This window comes from Corapipo altera, unplaced genomic scaffold, assembly GCF_003945725.1.
Source record: "Corapipo altera isolate COAL_440 unplaced genomic scaffold, ASM394572v1 59, whole genome shotgun sequence".
Classification (NCBI taxonomy): Eukaryota; Metazoa; Chordata; class Aves; order Passeriformes; family Pipridae; genus Corapipo; species Corapipo altera.
This window is the reverse complement of record NW_020884917.1, coordinates 1,612,948-1,635,132: the sequence shown is the minus strand read 5'-3', so window position 1 is coordinate 1,635,132 and position 22,185 is coordinate 1,612,948. Positions and strand designations below refer to the sequence as shown.

Genomic DNA, 22,185 nt, shown 5'->3' with positions numbered 1-22,185 from the left:
CAGTAGCAGTTAGGAAAGGCTCAACATTGTAAACACTAGAATCCAAGGCAGTGGTAATAACACAAATATAAATATATCTGTGTGTTTGTACTTATTGTACCTTTTCTAGATGGAATAGATTTTTAAACTACTGAAAGATGGAAATATAATAGAATTCCCACATACCATTTAACACATGCATAATGTATTATTTGAAAAACTGGTCTGTTTCTTTCGAATTCTAAATAGGACTCTTTAATGTTTGATTTTGAGAGTATTTTGGGGAGAAAAGGTTCATTGGTCAGATAGCCTTGAATTCTCACTGCTGAATAAGTGTCCTGATACAGAAGAGTCTCTGATGGGCGTTGAGGTCTCCGAGTGGCCATGTGTAGTTAGGCCCTGGCAAAGACAATGTTATCTCAGAGGAATGATGAACATGCATGAGCACAGTTTTGGAGATTGTTCTCGTGACTCTTATTGGCTCAGATATTCATATTGAATCAGAGATTGTATTTTGGTCATAATTAACCAGTGGATGAAAGGGAAGGAGTACATGACATAGGTGCTCTTACGCTCATCAGTAAATAATGTAAAGAAGGCTAATGGATAGTATCAAATGCCACTTAGCAAAGAAAGCAGAGCCACAAGCAAGCCAGTGTGCATCAAGCTTTACAAGAAAGAGCAGAAGCCTCAGGACTAAGCAGCTCTGGATTTGCTTTAAGCCTCTGTGACATAGCTGAACTGGGGAACTATGTGATAGGCCTTGTGGTGAGATCTGGATGTAGATACCAGCTGGAAAGCTTTATTTGTGGATAAGTGAAAGCCAACATCATTCAAATTGACGTACTTCTGTCTGTTCTTAAGCAGTCAGTAAGTATTTAATCAAGAAAAAAACAAGCAGGCAAGATTTTCATTAGTTTAATGGATTGTGTTTTCTCCACTGTCTTTCATGCTTACAGTATGGTAATAAGGTACAGAACAGTAATGTTGAAAAGACCTCTAAGAACTCCTCTAGTACCTCTTGTGACAGCTGCTCCTTTGTCTTCTCTGACACATATTTCTCTGATGCAACAATAGAGCTCACCATTGATGCAGGGGCACCACCACCTCCCCAGATCACCTGTTCCAGGACTTCACTGTCCTTACCATTAGGCAGTTTCGCTGAGGTCTCTTCTGGATTTTCTTTGCTCCAATTTAATTCTTTGCCTGCCCACTACTTGTGTGTAATACAGACTGCTCTCCTAGCTTTGTGGAAGTCTGTTTTGCAAGCAAAAAATGTTGTCATGTCCGTTAGTCTTTTCTTCTTTAAGCTAAGTACTGACAAATAATTTCTTCTTCTGGGTAAGTCGTGTTTTCTGGACCTCTGATTATATCATTGCTATCCACTAGTTCCTCTCCAGTCAATCTCCCTCTTCTCCCTTGCTTCCTTTCCCCTTTCTCTCCCTTTGCCAGTTGCTGGTTTTGAATTTTAGTTGGTAATGAAGGATCCAAGCATTGAAACTGAAAGAATCACTATGCATCTCTTGGAAGCTCTCTTTCATTTATACCAACATGTGGGGTGTTTTGTTTTATCATGGCATTGGCGACTTAGATTTCAATTGTGGTCTCCCTGACTCTTCCAGCTTACCCTGGAGAACCATAGAGCAAGTTTCCTGTCCTGTATCTGTGCTTTGCATTGACACCTACTCAGCAATGTGCAGGATTGGCGTGTTATTTTGTTTTCTGAAGCTTAATTTGTAGTGAACTTTTAAATCAGTGAAGTTATAGGGTTTGTGCATAGCTAACACAGTGTACATGTGGAAGAAATTTATCAAAGCGTTAAGCCTTTCTGAGCACCCGAATTAAAATCACATTGTGCTGGGGCTTAGTGCACAAAAGCAAGTCCTCAATTTGAGAGGCCTGGGAATCGTTAGAGAGATTTTCACATTTCCTTGTTGCCCCTGTTATTAAAAGTTATTAAAAACAATTGGAAACTGAAGTCATAATACTTACTGCAGAGCTATAATTTTTTGAATTTCGGTTCTTTCTGGGCAACATCCTAAAACAAGGAATTAGAATGAGCTCCTTGAAGTACAAGCATTTCTCTCCTCTGTCACACAAGTGCTCCAGATGGCCATTGAGCTGGGCTGGTGGAGGTGTGGTGGGAGAAGTTTTCAGAATATTGTTTTACCCTTCTGTTATTCATGCTGAACATTGTAACTGAAATTGCCATTCACTGTGCTGTCAGACTGGGGCTGCCAGAACAGAAAGACAGACAGATGCTATTAGGCAGTGCAGAATTACCAGAAGGAAAGACATTTCTTGTCAAACAAAATAGACCACATGTTAGCTGATAAAGCAAAATAAAATAAATTAGAAATGTGCATAAGCTAAAAATATAAGTATCTGCATACATGTATGCATCTAAATACACAACTATATATGCATATATGTACATACCTGGAACAAATACATATTTTTATATGCATACGTACCTACACACATTTATATATTGGAATCCATTGAGCTATCAGTGATCTATTTTGTGTTTTTGTCTTGTCTGCCTTGTTTTGGAACGTGGTAATACTCCATATAGAAATTTAATGAGACACAAGACCCTTATTTTGATAAGGAATTACTTCATTTCAGCTTTGATTCCTTCGCCATTGTGTAAGGTTTCCTAAATAGATAAGCAGAGACCTATGACAATTTGTCTCTCCCTTGTGTTTATATGGCACCTCTCTCCTTTTTAATTCTCATCTCTCTCTGACTAAAAAAATCCCATACTTCACAGAAAAAAAACCAAAAAAAAACCCCCAAAAAAAAAAAAAAAAAAAACAACAAAAAAAAAAACAACCCAGAGGTAAAAGTGAGATAAGGCAGATAAAAGGTAGTAGGGGGGAAAAAGTTACTTGGAGGCTAGATGCAGAATTCAAGAAGAAAATAAACACTTTTTAAACAAATGTTTAAAAGAATGCTGAGTTTTATCAGTGAGAACTTTCTAGTCACCAGCTTATTCCCTTACATACCTAGAACCACATGGCCAAATCTTTTAATTTGTTTCAAATTTAGTCTGAGCCCATTATCAACTTTCTTCACAGTTGAATCCTGGCAAGTGGTCACATCTGTAATAACAAGCGATTCTGTGAATCTTGAAGTGCAGTGACCCAAGCGTGGAGCAGCTAGGACAATAATTGTCCAGCAGACGTTAATTGAACAGTATGCCATATATTAATTGCCAGTTAAGCATCATTCAAGTAACCATATTTTTAGTTGTTCTGTATTAAATGCATATTTTCGTGTTTCGCTCATTGCATCCCTTAATTAAAAATTTTGTTTTCTAATATTTTTATAAATAACAGTATCATGTTTTATCTGTTAGATTTTGCCACTTTAGTGGGCAGTAAGTGTATAGAAAAATATATATATTATGTTCCGTCTTTATTCTTTATTGTAGCACATAGGAGAAAATATTGTCTCCTCCAAAGGACTTGATCTTTTGCTATCACCTATCTGAAATACTTCAGTGATGCAGAGATTTTTTCAGTCTGGTGGAACTCATCTACTGTCAGAAGCACCCCATAATTCATTGTGCAGATATTAGTGTCATCTTCCCTGTAACATAGAGGGAACTAGTGCCTCATCTGAAATGTCCTGAAATTCCACTTGCAGAAAACCCATTGTGAATGGCTGGCTGTAGGGATTGCAGAGAAAAACAATTCTGATCCCTGTAATTATCAACATAAGTTGTACATATGTGTGTTCTGCCTCTACCCTTTCCCCAGAAGAAAATATTGATTTTGCCTGCAGTGTTTTCTCCCCACAATGGCAAGTTTTGGCTCCATTTCTCACTAATTGAAGCAACAGTGTTCATTTTGAGATCAACTCTACATCGGAAGTAAATGCTATATTGAAAGAATAATGCAAAGAGCAAATTTCCTTACTGTCTCTTACAAGATTCTAAGAAAATACTGCATCACAACAACCTGAGCATTTCTATAAAACTATTAGCTTACAAAAACAAAATATCAACTTATAATATTCTAGTAGATAATTATTGTTTGGCATCTTGTGTAATACACCATAACATCTTCCAGCAAGATGTTGGCTTAAATGTTCCTTTCATTCTTTTTATTATGTTGTCAGTCAAACATCTGGCCTGCTGCTGGAACTATAGCCATGAGCTTTACTTAGACTTTTTCTCAGATCATTTCTGTTTGCTGTAATCAATGATGCTGTCTGTTTCTGATCAAAGAATAGAGTTTTGGAAACTTGGCAATGAGTAGGATTGTAGCTGTTTCACAGTCATTAATATCATATCTGTGCAGTACTGGATGAACCAGAAATGTATATTTAATCTAGTTCAGGCAGGTGAGCATCTCTGAATCTCATTTTCTTAAGAAGATGGTAATACAGCTAAAGCTAACAGTTTCATGCACTCAGGTTAGTTTGATGTCACCTGCAGAAGAGCAGATGTCAGGTGGTACCTCAGCTGGTACAAAGTTAGCGTTGCGTAGACAGGCAGTACTGGATAAACCATAAAGCCTGCCTAGACAAAGTTAATCAACTATTTTCTCTGGACAATTTGAACTGGTGCCTTGGTTTCAGTTGGAATAGAGGTTTTCTTTTTCCTAGTAGCTTGTACAGTGCTGTGTTTTGGATTTACTATGAGAATAATGTTGATAACTCACTAGTAGATGCTAAGTAGTGCTTACCCTAAGTCAAGGACTTTTCAGTTTCTTGTGCTCTGCAGGGAGCAGGTACACAGGAAGCTGGGAGGGAGCATGGCCAGGACAGCTGACCCAAATTGGTCAAAGGGATATTTCATACCATGGAATATTATGGTCAATATATAAACTGGGGGAGTTGACTGGAGATACCATTCACTACTCGGGGATGGTTTGGGCATTGGTCAGCAGGTGGTGAGCAATTGGACATCAGTCATTTCTCTTGGGTTTTATTCTTATTTCTCTTTTTGCTGTCTCCCTTTTCATTACATTATTATTATTGGTGGTGGTGGTTTTATTATTATTTCCATTATTGAACTGCTCTTGTCTCACCTTTAAAAAAAGTTTTAACTTTTTTTTATTCTCTCCCCCATCCAACTGAAGGCAGGGAGCATATGAGCAAGCAGCTGTGTGGTACTTATTTGACAGCTATGATTAAACTACAGCAATTGGCAGATGGAGTTCATGCAAAATCAGTACCTTTTCCATCATGCATTTGCACTATTTCTGCTCTGGTACTAGGAGTCTTAAAGCTAGTCTTATGTAATTGTATGATAGATCTAAGCAGTTTGAAATGGATTATATAAAAATAACAAATAAAGTTCATCTTGATGAGTTTGGTTTCCAGCTTATTCACAATCATTCTCTTCATACCTTATCACAGGGTAACACACAGATAAAAGTGTATTCTACCTCATAGTTAATTCCAAGTATGTTAAGAAGAGTATTTGATTCACAGCTGGAGAAGCACTGAACTGAACTGCTGGAGTAATGGTTTATTTCTTGGGAATAACTGAAAAATTCTTCATTATAATGCCAAACTACTTTTTACTGCTTTACACTATACCCATCCTCCAGTCTGTTTCTTTTTCTGAAATAAATATGTCCAGTCTGAAGCCACAATTTCCCTAGTAGTATTTTGTTCAGATCATCCATCAGTAAAGCAGACTCACAGCTTCCAGTTCTGTTAGATCAGACTGTACAATACCTCTATTTTCCAGAGACTGACAGATTTTAAGAGATGAAGAAGAGACAGCAGCTGAGGACATGGTCATTGTTCATAACAAGAGAGCACAACAAGTCATAAATAAAATATACATTTCGTACAGAGCACACAATCAATTTTCTAATTAAGTTACTCATTACGAGGCTCACAGTTTACAGATCTTGTTGGATTTCACCCAGTAAAACCACACTATACAGTTGGTTTTAGCGCTTCTTGCTGGACATCAAAATAGGGTTTTTTTTCAATTTCTCCCTAGGCTGATCACTATCTACAGGCTAGCAGTGAATTGCACAGAGACAGTCCAAAATTCTAAAACTTCTCTCAAATTGCATCTTTCTGCTGGATTGGGATAAAATATAGACTAACTATAATGTAAACAGCAGTTCTGTGCACACAATTGCAAGTGCATTTAATTCAGAGATCATCCTGTATATCCCTCAAAGGCTTTTAAAACAATTTTAGTGGTCTTTTCTCAGACTTTTAGTGCAGATGGAAAGTTAAAAGTTAGAGGCAAGTAGGTCTGAGTTCATATTAATGGAAAAACCTCAGAACCTTAATGAGTCACACAAGAATCTTGATTAAGTCATTCACTTGTAGGAATAAGATATTGAAAAACAGCACTCAACATAACTTTGGCAGTTACATGTACCTTCTAATCTAATCAGATTTATAGGATTAATTCTTCCAAACAGAGCATGTCAATTGTCACACAAAAAGTAAAATGTGAGAAAGGATTGTATATGAAAACCTAGGACTCTTCAAACACCAAAGAATCTGTCAGATCAGTTGTAAATATCTGTAACCAAAAAAGGAATCTCATACCGGGCTTTCTTGCCTGAAATCCATCAGGGTTTTGGTCTATGAGGTAAGCAGAAATCTATCTAAACAGCCAGGCTCAGAGTGTCACAGCCAGCAGTTCAGAGTCCACCTGGTGGTCAGTGGTGCTCCTCAGGGATTAGTATTAAGATAATACTAGTTAATTTGTTTGTCAAAAACGATGGGACAGAATGTACTCTCAGCTATTGCATAGATAATACCAGAGTGGTCAGTATGCTAGACTGTCACTCAGAGGAAGTATTACATGCTGTACAAGTGGGCTGACAGGATTCCTATATAGTCTAACAATCCAGGTTTTGGGGTCCTCAGCATAAGAGGTAATTTACAATATGAAACGAGTCCGATGGTAGGGCCACGAAAAATGGTTTGGAGACTGGAGAAGTTAATGTACGAGTAGAAGCAGAGAAGGCTGAGCTTGCTCAAACTGAAGAAGGGAAAGCTATTTGGGGGAACTTATCACTGTCTTCCATTACCTCAGGGGTGGTTTTAGAGAAGGTAGAATTTTCTCTAAGGTAGGCGGTGGAACTCTAGGAGGCATTGTACAGCAAAGAAAATTCCAGCTGATCTTAGGGGGAAAATATTTATTGTAAGAGTAGAAAAATAATACTTTATTGTGAGAGTAGTGATCCATTGCAGCAAGCTGCCCAGAAGGGCTACAGAATCCCAAACTCTGGAGATTTTTCAAGTCTGTAAGTGCTCTGATCTAAGCTTGAAGTTAGCACTGCTTTGAGCAGCTGTTTGTAGGAAATTGCTTTCAGATGTCCCTTCCACTCTACATTATTCTGTTTCTTTGGGACTAATGCAGGAAGCAAATTTTGACCAGGAACTGAAGGTTAGATGCAACCTAAGCAGACTGAGGAGAAGGCTTTGTGCATCTCCATGGCTTGGCAGTGCTACATGTTGTTGGAGCATATATGTTCTCTGGACAGTGATAAAATTTTTATAGTGAAACATGAGAGAAAAAGGAGCTTGTCAGAGACAGAACTCTTGTAGTGTGGCATACCATGAAAATAGCAACCCTAGGCTCCACTTCCAAAACAACAAGAATCCAGTGCTGTTTGTGCAGAAATGCTGGGGTATCCATCTTATTAATTACATCCCAAGTACAAGTGGAAAATCAGTCATGTTCTGCATCACTAAAGTTGCAAGTAGTTTTCAAGAGCTACAAATAACTTTTGGTTTATTTGCAAAGTAGATTACAAAGCCAGAAGGGATTTTTACAGTCATTAATTCTGACCTCCAGTTTAAAACATGCATAGCATTTTCTGTTTATATGGAGCATATGTTTTAGAAAAGATCTCATTTTTCACTGTGCAAATTTTTGGTCATAAAGAATTTAACATAACTCTACTAACATAACTGTAATCAAATTGTGCCAAAGGTTTATGACCTTCACTGAACTTTATCTCTAGCTTAAAAGTACCTGGCTTTATCTTCTACTGGTGGGTTGATTTTATGCTTTGCCTGCTACAGTGAGAAATTTCATAACAATTTCTGAAACTTCTACTTTCCCTCTAGGTATTTAGAGAATGTAACCAAGTTTGCTTTTTACCATTTTACTCCAGGGTTTTCAAACTCTTATACCAAACATCACTTCTAGAGCTGGCATCACTGGCAGTGCACTGGGATTTGTGAAGGCTGTTCAGTGAGGGAGAAACTTTGAGTGATAAGCAGGATTCAGCAGGACAGCACACTTGCAAAATGCTTTTGACTCATAAGTTGAGTCAAAACCAGCTTTATCAGTCTATTTTCTTGAGTCTCTCTCCATGTTTCATTCTTCATGGCAAGAAGGGATGGGCACTCTGTTTCAATGACAGTAACGTGACATTTGAAAATACATTACGTGATATCTGTTTCAGACTTGTTGCTGTCTGTTTTGGGTGGAGTGGATTTGTTTATGTGGTTTTTTTGACAAAGAAACCAAATTATGTGTGGTTTTTTTAGATTCTCTCAGTCCCATAGAGGTGTTCATATTCAAATCCTTTTGAGTCCTTGCTTTCATGGACAGGCCTGTGTCCCCACCTGAAGAGTACTGCCTGAATTCTTTGTTTCCAAGTATTTGACCTTTCATTTGTCCCTAGAGTTTGCTTAATGCTGAGCTTATGAAATGATCCAACTTGGTCTGTCTGTATCAATTCTCCTCAGTGATATTTGAAATTTTTTCTTACTGCATGTTGTTTAGAGCTTCATCAATGATTGTTTCCTGTCTCAAATTCTATTTTGAGAGACATCTATTGATTTTTCATTGGTTTACTGAGCACCGGTATCAGTTTTGCATTGTACAAATCTCTTAATTAAAATTTCACTCAATCTTTTGTGCTTTTTTCCCCCACAGCTAAATTATAAAATGCATTAAAATTCTGTGGGTTTTGAGATGTGTTTTCAGTAAACATGTGTACTCATTGTTCAGAGGATAGAATCACAGAATCATTAAGTGTGGAAAAGACCTCTAAGATCATCTTGCAAGTTAGTTTAAGAAAAGATATATTTAATGTAAAAGACAAGGTAAAAATAATAAGTACTGGAGTTTGCCCAGATTGTGAACTTTGTACATAAAAGAGAATTGGAGGATTTGCATTAACTGGAGAAAAAGCATTTGCTGCACCTAATTCAAAACATTCAAAACACTTCTCCCAGTGTAAATTGCTTCATATTGTGTGAATCAAGGGTTATCCAAGGGTTATTTGTTCTCAATAATTGGCATTTGAAGAACGTATTTCCATATCAAGTCATGGTCAGAAACAATTACCAGATTCAGAAAAAGGCCAGCAATCACTTGGGAAGTTGACAAGGTAGGTCCAAGATCAGGCCAGAAGGCAATCCACTGGGCCTGGGTCCAAACTGCAGAGGTCCAAGGCTGAAATGCAGCTTCAGTGTTGCTCATGTGGGAACATTCTGGAAATGAGCTCCTGAGGAAAGGGACGAGCTCCCAGTGAGGTTTCCCAGCAGAGCTGTTTGGGAGGGAGCCTCTGCTGAAAGCTTCTCCAGGTTTTTCTGGAGAAGTTTCAGAGTCAACTGAGGCTTCTCAAAGAACTGTCTTAGCAAGCTGACCTTGCAAGCAGGGAGGTACACTTCTTGTCCTTAAAAAAGAAAACTGCATGCTGGAGCAAAAGGAGTCCAAAGAATTGACCGCAGGAAAAAACACTGATGTTTTTATCTTCACCAACATGTCATTATCTCTCTGTAGTGTGGGACTTAAACTATGTCAAACCAAGCAAGGGAAATTCGTCTTCATGTCAGTACAGTAATGTAGGATTTTCAAGTTTTTCAGCAGCAAGTGAAATTGGATTTCTGTTTCTGCTGTTAATGCTGCAACTAGAACTCCATGCACTTCATCGGTGTAATTCCTCTGCCCTGTGAGTATATAATGATAGTTAAGAAATGTCATTTCAACTCACAGACTAAGAGATTATCATAATATCTTAATAGATCTTCCATAAAGTGCATCATTAGCCAATTTCTGTTTTCCTGTAGAGAAATCTGAAACTCATGTCTGAGAATTAATATGCCTGAATGGACTGATGAAACAAGCTTCAGAGAGGAAAAGACTGCCCTGAGCTCAGACTGCAGGAGGTGGTATCTTGACAATGTGAAACACAACACCTAACATTTCCATTTGTCAGTCCTGATCAATATGTGTGTCTGTTTCCAAGAAATCAATAGAAACATAGATTTTTACAGTAGCCATGAGACCAAAACCTGACCTAGAAGAAAAATCATGTAAATAGCAAAACACAAGCCCTTCATTAAGTCTGACAAATGATCAGCTAAAAAGAGTGTTCTGGGTATTTTTGTTTCACATCCCAGCATTGGAAGCAAGGAAAGCTTTCTCTAGAGTAAGTTGAAGATAACACAACACACATCTGAAGTCAGTTACCCCATTTCCCTGCTTGTCTCCTTTCACACTGAAATTTGTATCACCTTAAATGACTTCTTTGTAGCAACATCATCACTGCTAATGTGTCATACCATTTCTGAAATTTGTGTACACTAAGCACACACTTTAAAAGATTATTCATACACTTGTATAATTTTTAATAAGAGGAAATAGTAGTCTGTAAAAATGTACAGGTTGATCTCAAACAGCAAAAGCCTTTTGAAATTATAGGGTTTGGATTGTAGACACATGGAAACATGAAAATGCATTCTGACGAGAGGGCTTCTTTGAGAGTGTTATTCTTTTACATGTTCCATTTCTGTCTCAAACGGCTTCTCCTTAACAGATGGCTTGGTTTTGGACCTCCAGCTTTAATCTTTATTGGTCCCAGAATGATGTTTTTTGTGTCGTGTAGCTTCCTTTATTTCAAATTGAGTATGCTTGATAGTCAGTCTGTTGTAAGCCTCAGTGCTGAGGCTCATTGGGTCATTTTTCCCTCATTTGAAATCCACTGCTATTGTATGGAACACAGCACATTACAGGTGATGGTAATACCTTTGTGTCATTTTTAGTTCCAAAGGATAGGATACCCTCCAGATTTGGAATGATGAGCAGTTTGGGAGTGGTGGTGCTACCAAGCAAGCAGGCTAATGTCTGTATTCATATGTTAGTGCTAGTTGTGTCTTCATAACTGTCCATGCACACTGTGTAATTGGAAGAAAAAAAAAACGATGAATTTTCTTAAACGACGTGATCTGACACAGGAATATCAGCGTTATTACCAAGAATTCATGCCTTGCAATACAGCAGCAGAGGCACAATGGAAAGGAAGAAGTAAAGCTGATTGTTTTGAGGCTCCTCAAGGGTCAGTGGGGAAAGAAAATCGACAGCAGCAGCAGCTGCTGCAGCAGTCTCATCAACAAAAGAAAACCCTTGTGCTCCCCAAAACCAATTTCCAATAATACCATGGTCCATGTTCCTTATGAAGTGCCAGATATTAAGTTCTCATGGGTAGAGAGAAGCCTGAAGTCCTTCTGGCTCTTATAATGGCTTTTTTCTTTCAACTTAAACTACTGCTTGGGGGCAGGGACCAACATTTCGAAAGGAAAAATGGTTGCAAGTGGTATGGGACCTCCAAGGATAGAGCACTTGGAGAAAAAGCTTTCGTCAGTTCTGCTCTCCCAGAGTGTAGGTTAATTTACCTTGGCATCTTGTTAGTTTTAGTTCCTTTGTTAACAAAATTATGGCATCAGCTCTTAAGGAGTTGTCATATTTAGCTCCATGTAGGCTAGACAGTCTGTGTTGAATGATGTAGGTACACATAAGACCGTTACTTATTTTCTTCTCCGCATAGGTTAAAGGCCCTCCTATGTGGGTGTGTGAAGCAAGATCCCAAGAATTATTTAGCTATTCTAAATGTATTTAAGGAATGTTATGATTGTCTTCATTATATACTAGCAGCAAGCAAATTAATCTAAGAATGAGATCATAACGTGATTCTGTGATACCACTGTAATTGCCATAACTTTTTACAGAACTTACTTTTGCTTTTGCCCTGTTGCCACTTAATGTATAGAAGGACAGCATAAATTATCCTCTTTTTAGACTCAGTTTGATGTAATAATTTCAGTTTGATTTTACAATCCCTGTAAACCACATTATTTATAAGTGTAGTCATTTATTGGGGTTTGGAAGCTGTTAATTCACTTGTCTGTCATTGGTTTCTGTGTTGCCATAGTTATTATATTATCTCCTTGCATTGGCTAGCCAAATGACCAATCCCCTCTTTGGCCCAGCAGCCCTTATAAACTGCAGGAAATTTGTATAAAGGCCCTTCTTCACTGCTGGATTCCCTGCGTGCTGCTTGGTCTCTGTCTCTTTGGCTTAAGTACCTCCACCGCCTGTCCCTGCCACGAGGGACGGGCAGCAGGGAGGTGATTCCAGCCCTGAAAGCCTTCATAGAGTGTCCGGCAGTGACCCTCCAGATACCCCTCGAACTGCAACAGTCATTGTTTTGCTGATAACCATAATTTCTGAAATCTTCCCAATGAGACTCTGACATTAAATGAGGCTATGGCTACAGAAAACTTCAAAATGCATCACTTTACTGCTGAAATATCATAGATGAGTTTCTGGGCTTTTTTGTATCCTTTTTAGGAAGTTAAATAAATTGGGGTCTTTAGCTGCATCAACCTGCAAAATTTCAGTGTTAATGGCTACATGTATGTGTGTATGCTGTTTACCATCCATCAAGTCTGGGTAGAGATAAGTTTATACACTTATCACAAAAAAACATTCCCCCACTTTAGCAAAATCATGGAATACTTTGATGTATTGTTAGCATGTTCTTTGCAAGACTGTAACATGGACATATGCATTTTGTCATGACCTGGCTGGGCAAACTTCAGGGTGAGTTGTAAGCTTGTTGTGAGACTTTCCCATCTTTGCTGCTGCTGGCACCTGTTCTTTTTTGGGTAGTACTAGATGTGAAAAGTCTATTCAGACTGCAGTTACATTTTCTAACTGTGATTTTTCCATATGCCCTCCTCACAGAGCAAATGTCATAAGCCTACTGTTTCAGTACACATGGTAAAAATTATAATGATCCCTTTTTATTGGAATATTTACGTCTGTAAATGTTCTTTTTGTCTCTCAAATGACACTTTACTGTTTAGAAATACTTACTTTTTCTTTTCCCCTTAGCATTACCTTAAGCAAAGACACTGTTCTTTGGCCTTAAATGATGCAGTGAATTTATAGTACACAATTAATTGCAACGCCGGCAAGTCTGGCACACCATGCTGTTAAGGATAGAAGAGGATGTGGTGATTTTTTAATGAATTCACTTTAAAACCCAGCAAATAATAGCATACAAGGACATTTGACAGCTGCTTTCCCCAGCTAAATCTCACCACTGAGACCTGATTCCAAGAAAAATAACAAGTCAGGCTTGGTTAGTAGTGCTGCAGCTTGGAATATGAGTCTTGACAAGAAAAAGAATCATTTGTACTGTACTAGCTTTTCATGAGCTGGGACAAGGAGTAAATCTCTCCGATGGCAAAATAAAGCTGTCAGAAAGCTTTTTCATATGATGCCAGTGGACATCAATATGACAGTTCTCCCTCCTGATCTTTCTATAGGTTTCTAATTCTGAAAGAAAAGTCATCTTTGCCTACATATTTGTGGATTCAGGTGCTGACATTTTAAGAAGCAGTTTTGATATTAGAACAAAAATACAGACTCAATTACCAGGAGTACCTCTGTAGCCTTACTGAAAAGATGTTTACACTAAATGTCTATTATTTGGGAAAAGATACTGTATCTGCTATTTTATATTTTGAAATTGATATATACATGTATGAAATATGTTCTTGGAAAAATTAACAGGCAAATATACAAGCACACAAGAATACTTTCATATAGTGAAGAACATGGTAATGGCCATCATTGTGAGGCAGGAGCATAATTAAGCAGGCAGTAATTTTATTTCTCAAGCATTGAATAGGTTCCCTTCTTCTCTATCTTTACTGGACATTGATGAGAAAGTTTGAGCTCCTCTCAGTTAGGCCAGTATTTATACACCAAAACATAATCGAAGCCTAAGTATGGTGAGGACTGATCACAGGGGTCTTCTCTTTCAGGATAAGTGGGAAAGCTAGAGCTCCTGGCTGAACACTTGAACATCTGATTCTAGCTCCCGATATTGAAGGTCATGGAAGTTCTTCTAGTTTGAGTTGTGGAGATGGTTATTCTTACCTCCACTGCAAAATGCACTACTTTATGGCTGTGGAGGAAAAGGAAACAGCAATTAATTCTTATGTGTTATTAAGAAAATAGTAAATAGGGTGTGTTATATTAACATTTACTGACACTTTAGATGCTTTCCAGAAGTATTTTCCAATATTTATCTTCATTTTCTCTTAAAATCTTAAGAGCATTTTCCATTAATAGATTACTTTTGAGGTATAACTGAATATCTTACAAAGGAAAAGAAACCACATCTCTTTCTAAGTACTGTTGCATTAAAATGCTTTGGACATGGATTTAGACATCAAGTCATATCAATTATGTTAACAAGTAGGACATGATTGAGGGTTCTATTTCTGAGCAGAATTTAAATCTTAAATTTCCACACAATTTAAATAGCCTTTGCAAATAAATAGTAGTCTCAAATAGAACAACCACCTTAGTGAGTTTATAAAGAGAACAAATCTTTGAGGCTAGTCTTAGTAAAAGAAAGAAAGAAAAAAAAATCATTGGATACTAGCACCATGAAAAAAAGAACTAAATCAGACATGAGAATGTACAAAATGAAAATTATCATAAATAGCAAACTAAAAGTTTCAGGTCATATTTCCAGTAAATGCACAAGCAGCTATAAATTAGGTATTCCTAGATTTCTGAAATGGCCAAGGGTTCTTTTAGGTTCTTTTCCTTTTGTTGGTTTCTTTTTGCATCTCTCTTTTCTGCCTCTAGTTTCTTATGTGCTCAAATGCTTCATTTGTTTTGCCATGAAGGTTTGGCTAATCTTAACTCTTAGTCATTAGTGGAATGATTACCAAGATACAACCTCTAATTATAAACACTAAGCACTCATTATACCTTTCCCATTTGGTTGCAAAGAAAAATGATTTATGAGTTAACAAAATGACAGTAACAACATAAGAATTGACTTTACTTATAATTGTCGTATTAAATCCATTCACATTACTGAGCAAGAAGTACTACTGGAAAAAAAATAGAAAATTGGTAAAACATTAATTAAAATAAAAACAATCTCAGTACAACTACATATAGATATTATTTAAGAACTCTCATTTTATCTTAGAAGGTTCACTTTAAAAGTCAGTTTCTACACAGGTACTGTCATTGAAATATGGAAATGTGACCTACCAGACAGACTCTTCTCTGAGTTCTGTTCCCTCAGTTTCAAATCATTCAGCCTTCTGGGTAATCACTTAATCTGATAGAGTGTGCCCACAATCCACCCAGATTGCAAGCGGCAGCAGAATCTCTCTACAGTGTAGCATCTTCAGTTGGCAGTGTCTGCTCTTGTCATGAAACTCCTCAGCAGCTGCGTGTTGAGTCCGAGCAGGCAATTTCGAGATACAGGACAGGGGTAGCAAACCTGCAAAGTGTCTAATCAGCTTCTTGTTGGCCCTAAGCATGCACATAATAATAAAGGTGAGGAAAAATCAAATCAGCACAAAGTAAACTTGGTCAGCAAAGCCTTCTCAGCTTTGACACCCTGGACTTTAAGAATCCGAGATTGGAACATGTGGATGTACTTAATGCGTGAGTGACATCAAACCATGTTTGCTCATTTTTCCCAAACTCTAAATCTTCAAAAGCTGAGGTAAATGTCTCACAATGTTCATTAAAATTATTTTACCTGAGCGGAATAGATACTGCTGATGGTGTGAGTAAAAAGTTGGCAACAAGAAGCAAGGTGAAAGCCATGAAGCGCACAGCCATATTAGCATGCTGAACTTTTCAAACGGTGACAAAATTATTCTTTCGGTGTCTGTTTCTGCAATGCAATATCAGATAAAATTCCTGCACAGGTGTTAATGAGCCATGATCTTAAATCGAATTACCCTTGTGTGAGGCTAAAGGTGCTGTGTGTTATAGTGTAGCTTAACGGAAAATGCACATGTATTTCATTCAAAAATAGAAGAATTATGCTTGGCTTTCCACATGTGCAGATTGACTTTTTTTTAATTTTTGTCTCTAATTTCATCGTTGTATATTATCCCTGGGGAATAGCTTTCATTTCTACCTATGGTTAATTTAGGTGTCCAAAACTGTGGTATGTTTTCGAAAGATACCTTTGGGCGTATTCTGCTAATAATAAGAACTGGGTAATTGATTCAACCTGTCCCATTCAAAAGAAATGAAGAAGTGAACAAAAGGGTTTTTTCTGAAAAGAATAACAATTATACATGTTGTGTAATTGTTGTTGACATTCCTTAATATTTATTAGGGAACATTTAATATTAATGGATAAATAGAAGGGACGCATTAAAAAAAAAAATAATTAAAAGTTCAATTCAAACTTTACCAGTCCAGTAAATGAGCACCTAATAGTTTGCGTGGGAACAGCCAAATGTAGTTATTGAAGATAGGTGGGCTCCCCAATTAGTAGTTTTCACCAATCGCATTTTTCAGAGGTTCTGAGTCATTGACTTCCATTTGAAAGTGTTCCTAGTATTTCTTTATAAACCATTCCCTTCGATATTAAGGACCGGGCAGAGGTCAGGAAACTTTCCTGACAGGCATAAGCAGGATAATCCTTATCCAGAGCAAGTGGTAGCTTGCTTTGATTCACCACAAGACGCTGCAGAGTAGACAGAATATACCATTTCAGAAAGGAATTAGGCAAATTCATGAACAGCAGTTCTGTAAACAGACACTAACATAAATAGGCAGAATAAATAGCATCCTTAACGCAGTGAATGAATGATGAGAGAGTGCAAAGAGAATCAACCACAGGTAATAGCAAAACTCGGATCTTTTCTCCAAATCTTGCCTCCCATTCCCCCTCTCAGACATAGAACTCCTAATGAGACAGGCCATGTTCTTAGCAGGGCTGCCAATATTAATTTCTTCCCAAAACAAAGTGCTAGGACTGGGAAAGAGCTGGGACAGAGAACCAAAGAGAGAGCCTTGGATGTTCACTGCTGTTGCTCGTTTGTTTACAGAAGCAGGAAAAGGTGCTTAAGAATAATTGCTGAAGAGGAAAATAGCCACCTTTCTTTCAGCAGAAACTGCACACTTCCACTCTCCTTTCAGTAGCCATGGGAGTCAGCCAGGCTTTGCAGAGCCTTTTTACAAAAAGGGCTGTCTTTTAATGAAGGAAGAAAGAAGAGGCTGGAGGAAAATTTGGTATAGGGAAGAGATGGTTAATGAAAGGCAAGTATTTATCTTCTCCGGGTAATTTACAAATAAATACAGTCACCAGCAGTCTGAGGGCTGTATTTTCAATGGAGCCTTCTAAATGCAGAGTGCCATGAAGCATCTGTCCACTTAATTGAGTTCCCTAATCTACGTTCTCTCAGTGTTGCTGCTTCAGTTGCTAATAGTGAACAGCTAGAAATAAGAGCCCTGAAATTTTGAAAGCAGCACCAGTTTAATTATTCAGTTGCATTAAAAATAATAAAACCAATTGTTTATATTAAATTCTCAGTAGAATACAAAGTGTACTTCCAAAAGTAATACATTTTGAGACTGTTCAGCGATGTTAGAAATAAATATATTATTGACTATTAAGAGTTCTGTTCATACTACATTAACTTTTGTTGAGTATGGTTTTATATTAAATGAAATAGTTCACACAAAGATACATTTATGAGATGAAAAAAAACCACCTTTTTATGACTCTCTGAGAGAATACAAAGAAGTTTTCTTAGTTTTTACTTTTTCTTGAATATTCTGTACAGGAAGACAACTTGACAGAAAAGGAAGGGAAGTGGAAAGGCATCCTGGTCATAACTTGGTACACACAAACTTAAACACTTCCCACAGCAGCCCTTGAAGAGCTGTTTTGTGTCCAAGGAGCAGTTCTGCATCAAGACTTAACTTTAAAGGATCCCATGCAGGCAGAGGGTCTCTGTTCTGCTCCATCTTCTCTTAATGTTAAACCTGGGGGTGGTGCAGGGAGGGGGAAGCACTCAATCAATGACAACAACTAAAAAGCTAACCCATCACTCAAAATTTATTCCTAACATAAGAAAAGGTAACTTAAAAGCCAGAAGAAATATTTTCTGTTACTACTTGTCATTGCAATACACTTGAAAACTTATATATATAACTTTTTCCCTCCACTGTTTTTTGTCATTAAACTGAATGTATATACTTTTAATGCATTAAGACCAATACTACTGATATTTTAGCAGAATAATAATTTATGAAAAAATAGTGTGATGCTTAGAGTAACATCCTTTAATGATCAGTCTTCATGTTGTATGGCACAGCTCTTTCTAGTTGGATCAACCCTTTCCAAAAGCTTCTAAAAGCAGAAAAAAAAAAAAAAAGGGCTCTGGGGCAGAAAGATTTACATTCCCAAAAGGAGACTATAGATGTATAAAAAAAGGTGAAGTGTGAGAGGGGAACAGTGATCCTGTTTCTAAATATTTTTTCCTGCATGATACATCATTTTCCCTTCTAGTCTTTCTTTTCTATTTCTTTTTTTAGTCTCTGCATTTGCAGTGTTTTACTATTTGTTATGCCCAGTCATAGCGGTGTCTGCAATATAACTTCATAGCATTCCTGATTTGAAGCATATGAACCTTAGACAAAATGCTGCTCATCTGTTTCTTGGCTGACGTGAAGCAGGAAGACCACAGAGGGCTGTTCTCATTTGTCTATCACAGAGCAAATGGGACACAACTGTGTCTCCACACATTTTTCTTTTATTAACCATAGATGGTTAAGGAGATTCGAAACCTTATATGGACACCGTGGTGCAGGATGATCTAGTGTGAGGCTCTTCTTATTCCTGTGCGTGGGGTTATGTCCTAATGGGAAGTCTGCCCCACTGCATGGCTGCCAGCTAATGAGAGCTGTCTACCAAGATCCCCTCTGTTACAAGCCCAAGCATAATATGCTGGGCAATCAGAGTCTGTTGGTGGTGTTCACAAGGCAGTGCTGTGATTATCGATTGTGGGGATGTCTAGCAGAAGATGTGCTGAATGCAAACCCTCTAAAATTTTATATTCTCTCCTTGACCTTTCTGGAATTTTTAAACATGCATGTTAGTGTATTCCTAAATTCATTTGTGTAGGTCTTTTCTTAAGAATGAAGAAGCCTGTGTCCAAATGGGGCCGCATCCCTAGCTAGTGTATATGCACAGTGAAAACAATAAATGTGAAAAATAGCTCTGGCTTTGCTAGAATACATTGTGGGTTTAAAACTGTGCATCAATTGTCAATTAGATGAGTTCAAACATGCCCCATTTGTGTCTGTCACCATGGTCTGTGACAGCCATCACCATAGTCTGTAATTCTGCCATCACTTTCATCTGCTTTAGTTATTCTACCTGTTTCTGAATTTTTAATCCTCTTTTTGACAATTCTAAGTAATTTTTTTTTCTGGTGCTTTAATTAGCAGTTTTGCTTCCCAGTGAATTACTTACTGACTGAATCATGCAATCCTTCACTTGACAGCAAGGGTGTAAACAAAGAGAATTTTGAGTAACAGTCAAAACTGCAGCGTTGCTGCTACACTATAAAAACTAGCTTCAAAGATGAGACGGGAAAAAAAATAAAATAGGAGTTTCAGATATCATTAATGCTGTAGTTGGATCCTGTATCAGTAAAATAGTTCTGTCATTCACTGTGGAAAGATAACATTTACTCTTAAATACTTATTAAATAATCTTTTGTAAGCCAGTGCTACGTACTGTCAGAATTGTTAGATTGTGTTGCAGGTTGGGAATGCTGCTACAGCATTCACATGGCACGTTCTTCTAACTTGCAGCACTTAGTTCCATGACAGTTGAGTCACAGAAGCTAAAATGACCAATTTAGTGTCTAGAATAAAGTCATGCTATTACCATACCCATTGCATTAGCACTAGAGCTGAATGGCCACACTGTGCAGCATAACAACATCTAATGAAAACCTTCAGCTGCCACGAATTTTTCACATTACTGTATTTTCATTACTTTGAATGATATTTAACCATTCAAGAACATTGAAAAAAGTCAGTGTTTTCAGAGAGCTGTGTATTTTTGGGATTTGGTGTTCTTTAAACATGTGTACATATATTTGATTGTGCTCTTCATCTCTGGAATTTCATTTACTTTGGAGTTTGGTGTGAATTACTTTCAACGTATGTCTGCAGTAAGTGAACTGGCTATTTTAAGGATTATGCATGTAGTTTTTCAGGGATATATGAGATGTGCAAACAAAATTATCAAAAGTAGAATACCTATTATGTAGTATTTTACTTGTAAAATTTATTGATAAGTGAATTCCATGCAAATAGTTTTATTTGATTTAATGTAAAAATACAAAGAGTAGATTAGATGAGAGAAAAGAGACATTTTTAAAAAACATGATTATAGGCTGAGCTTAATCATTATTTTTCAATGTGAAAAATCACTAAGAGAAGTACATTGAGTTTTAGTGAGTTATTCACATGTGTTTGAACTTAAGCTCATATTTAAGTGTCTTGCTGAACCAGACGTAAAAAAAAAATCTGGTAAGGGTAGTTTTTCAAAGTAGAAATTAAAGTGGAGGGATTTTATTTATTTATTTACACATGAGAGGCCTAGTTAGTCCAAAAGGATTAGAAACAAACTTACAGCAATATATGGAAATATCAAGTTACAGACCCAATGCCAAAAAATACGATTACATCAAAGTTCAAAACACTTTTGCTAAATTATTAAATTTTTTTAAAATATATTTTTTTAAAAATAATTAAGATGCTTTTGGAGTTTGATAATATCTCTTTACCCTTTGTTTTGGAAAAGCTGGAGAGAGCATGATGAACATGTTTGTTTGCCAGTGAAGACAGAATAATTTCCAATTAAAAGCTGTTATATAAAATAAAATAAAATAAACTACAAAATAAAAAAATGTATCTTTCCATGCAGCATTTGTGTTCAAATATTGAAATAATCCATCTGATAGCTTACTATGTGAGTTTGAAATTAATTGAAAATAAGTATGGAATTGCACATATTTTCATTATATAAACAGAGAATAATTTAAAAGTTAAACAAAGAGCATATAAGATAAAAAATAATTAATTTCAATCATTGCAAATTGCATGAATTGCAAGAAAAGAAAATGTTTTCTGTTTACCTGGTAAGGTCCTTTGAATTGATAAATGCATTTGTTTGCCAGATATATGGGATGGCTCCAGTTATGTGTTGTTAGCATTTGCATATTAAACAGCTAAGCTCAGTCAATGCATTATGGAGCTCTACCTCTTCGATGCATCATAACTTTGCATTTTCATTCCTTGCAGAGGGGAATCCGTATACCTGGTGGGTTGGAAAAGCCAACGAGAAGCACTACTATTGGGGCGGATCAGGACCTGGCATTCAAAAATGTGCCTGCGGCATCGAACGCAACTGTACTGATCCCAAGTACTACTGCAACTGTGATGCTGATTATAAGCAATGGTGAGTGGTTTACAAAGTGGTAGGATGAGAATGACCAAATCTCTTCACTTTTACAACACTGTCATTACTTTGAATATCTCTTTTTTCTATATTTCCTTTCTTACCAAACAACAAAGGCAAAAATATTATATTTGTGATCCCTCCTGCAGCATTACCTATCCATGTCTTCATTTCCATTTTATTCATGGTGTCTGTGACTGTCAAATATAAGGACTATATTTATGTTTTCAAGCCCATTGAGCTATAGAAAAGAATGCTAGAATTGCAAAGGCAAGTTCTCACAAGAAAGGCCAGCATTTTAGCTGCCAATGTAACTTTGTCTCCATCAGATTCAGTTATATTACAATACAGTACTAATTTTATCTCTGCAACTTCATTATTTTCCCCAGAATGTCTCCTTTTTGTAGTGTTTTTGCTGCATTTGAATGTGAGAGATATGAATTGAAATCACTCATCTGTTGCCTCTCACCCTCATTATCCATCTTTCATGAGAAAAATGTGTTAAGAACTAGATTTAACATGTATGACGGAACAAGGCTCTGTATTTTGAAGGAAGCTATTGGACTTTTGTGCTGAGGAGCCCAGAACTGGACTCAGCACTCCAAGTGTGGCCTCACCAGAGCTGAGCAGAGAAGGGTAGCCTCCA

At 37.1% G+C, this 22,185-nt stretch overlaps 1 protein-coding gene and 1 long non-coding RNA gene across 4 annotated transcripts in view; both read left to right on the top strand.

Moving 5' to 3' along the window:
* CNTNAP2 (contactin associated protein like 2) overlaps window positions 1-22,185 on the top strand; it is a 1,017,942-nt gene that overhangs the window by 808,747 nt on the left and 187,010 nt on the right. For all 3 annotated transcript variants that reach the window (XM_027655885.1, XM_027655886.1, XM_027655887.1), the window contains one exon: window positions 21,383-21,539. In XM_027655885.1, the coding sequence (XP_027511686.1) occupies window positions 21,383-21,539 (157 nt within the window). The remainder of the gene's footprint in view (window positions 1-21,382; window positions 21,540-22,185) is intronic.
* LOC113953114 lies at window positions 578-12,145 on the top strand. The gene is made up of 4 exons (XR_003529745.1): window positions 578-588; window positions 1,249-1,256; window positions 8,473-8,481; window positions 12,075-12,145. It is a non-coding gene; the product is annotated as an uncharacterized LOC113953114 (long non-coding RNA).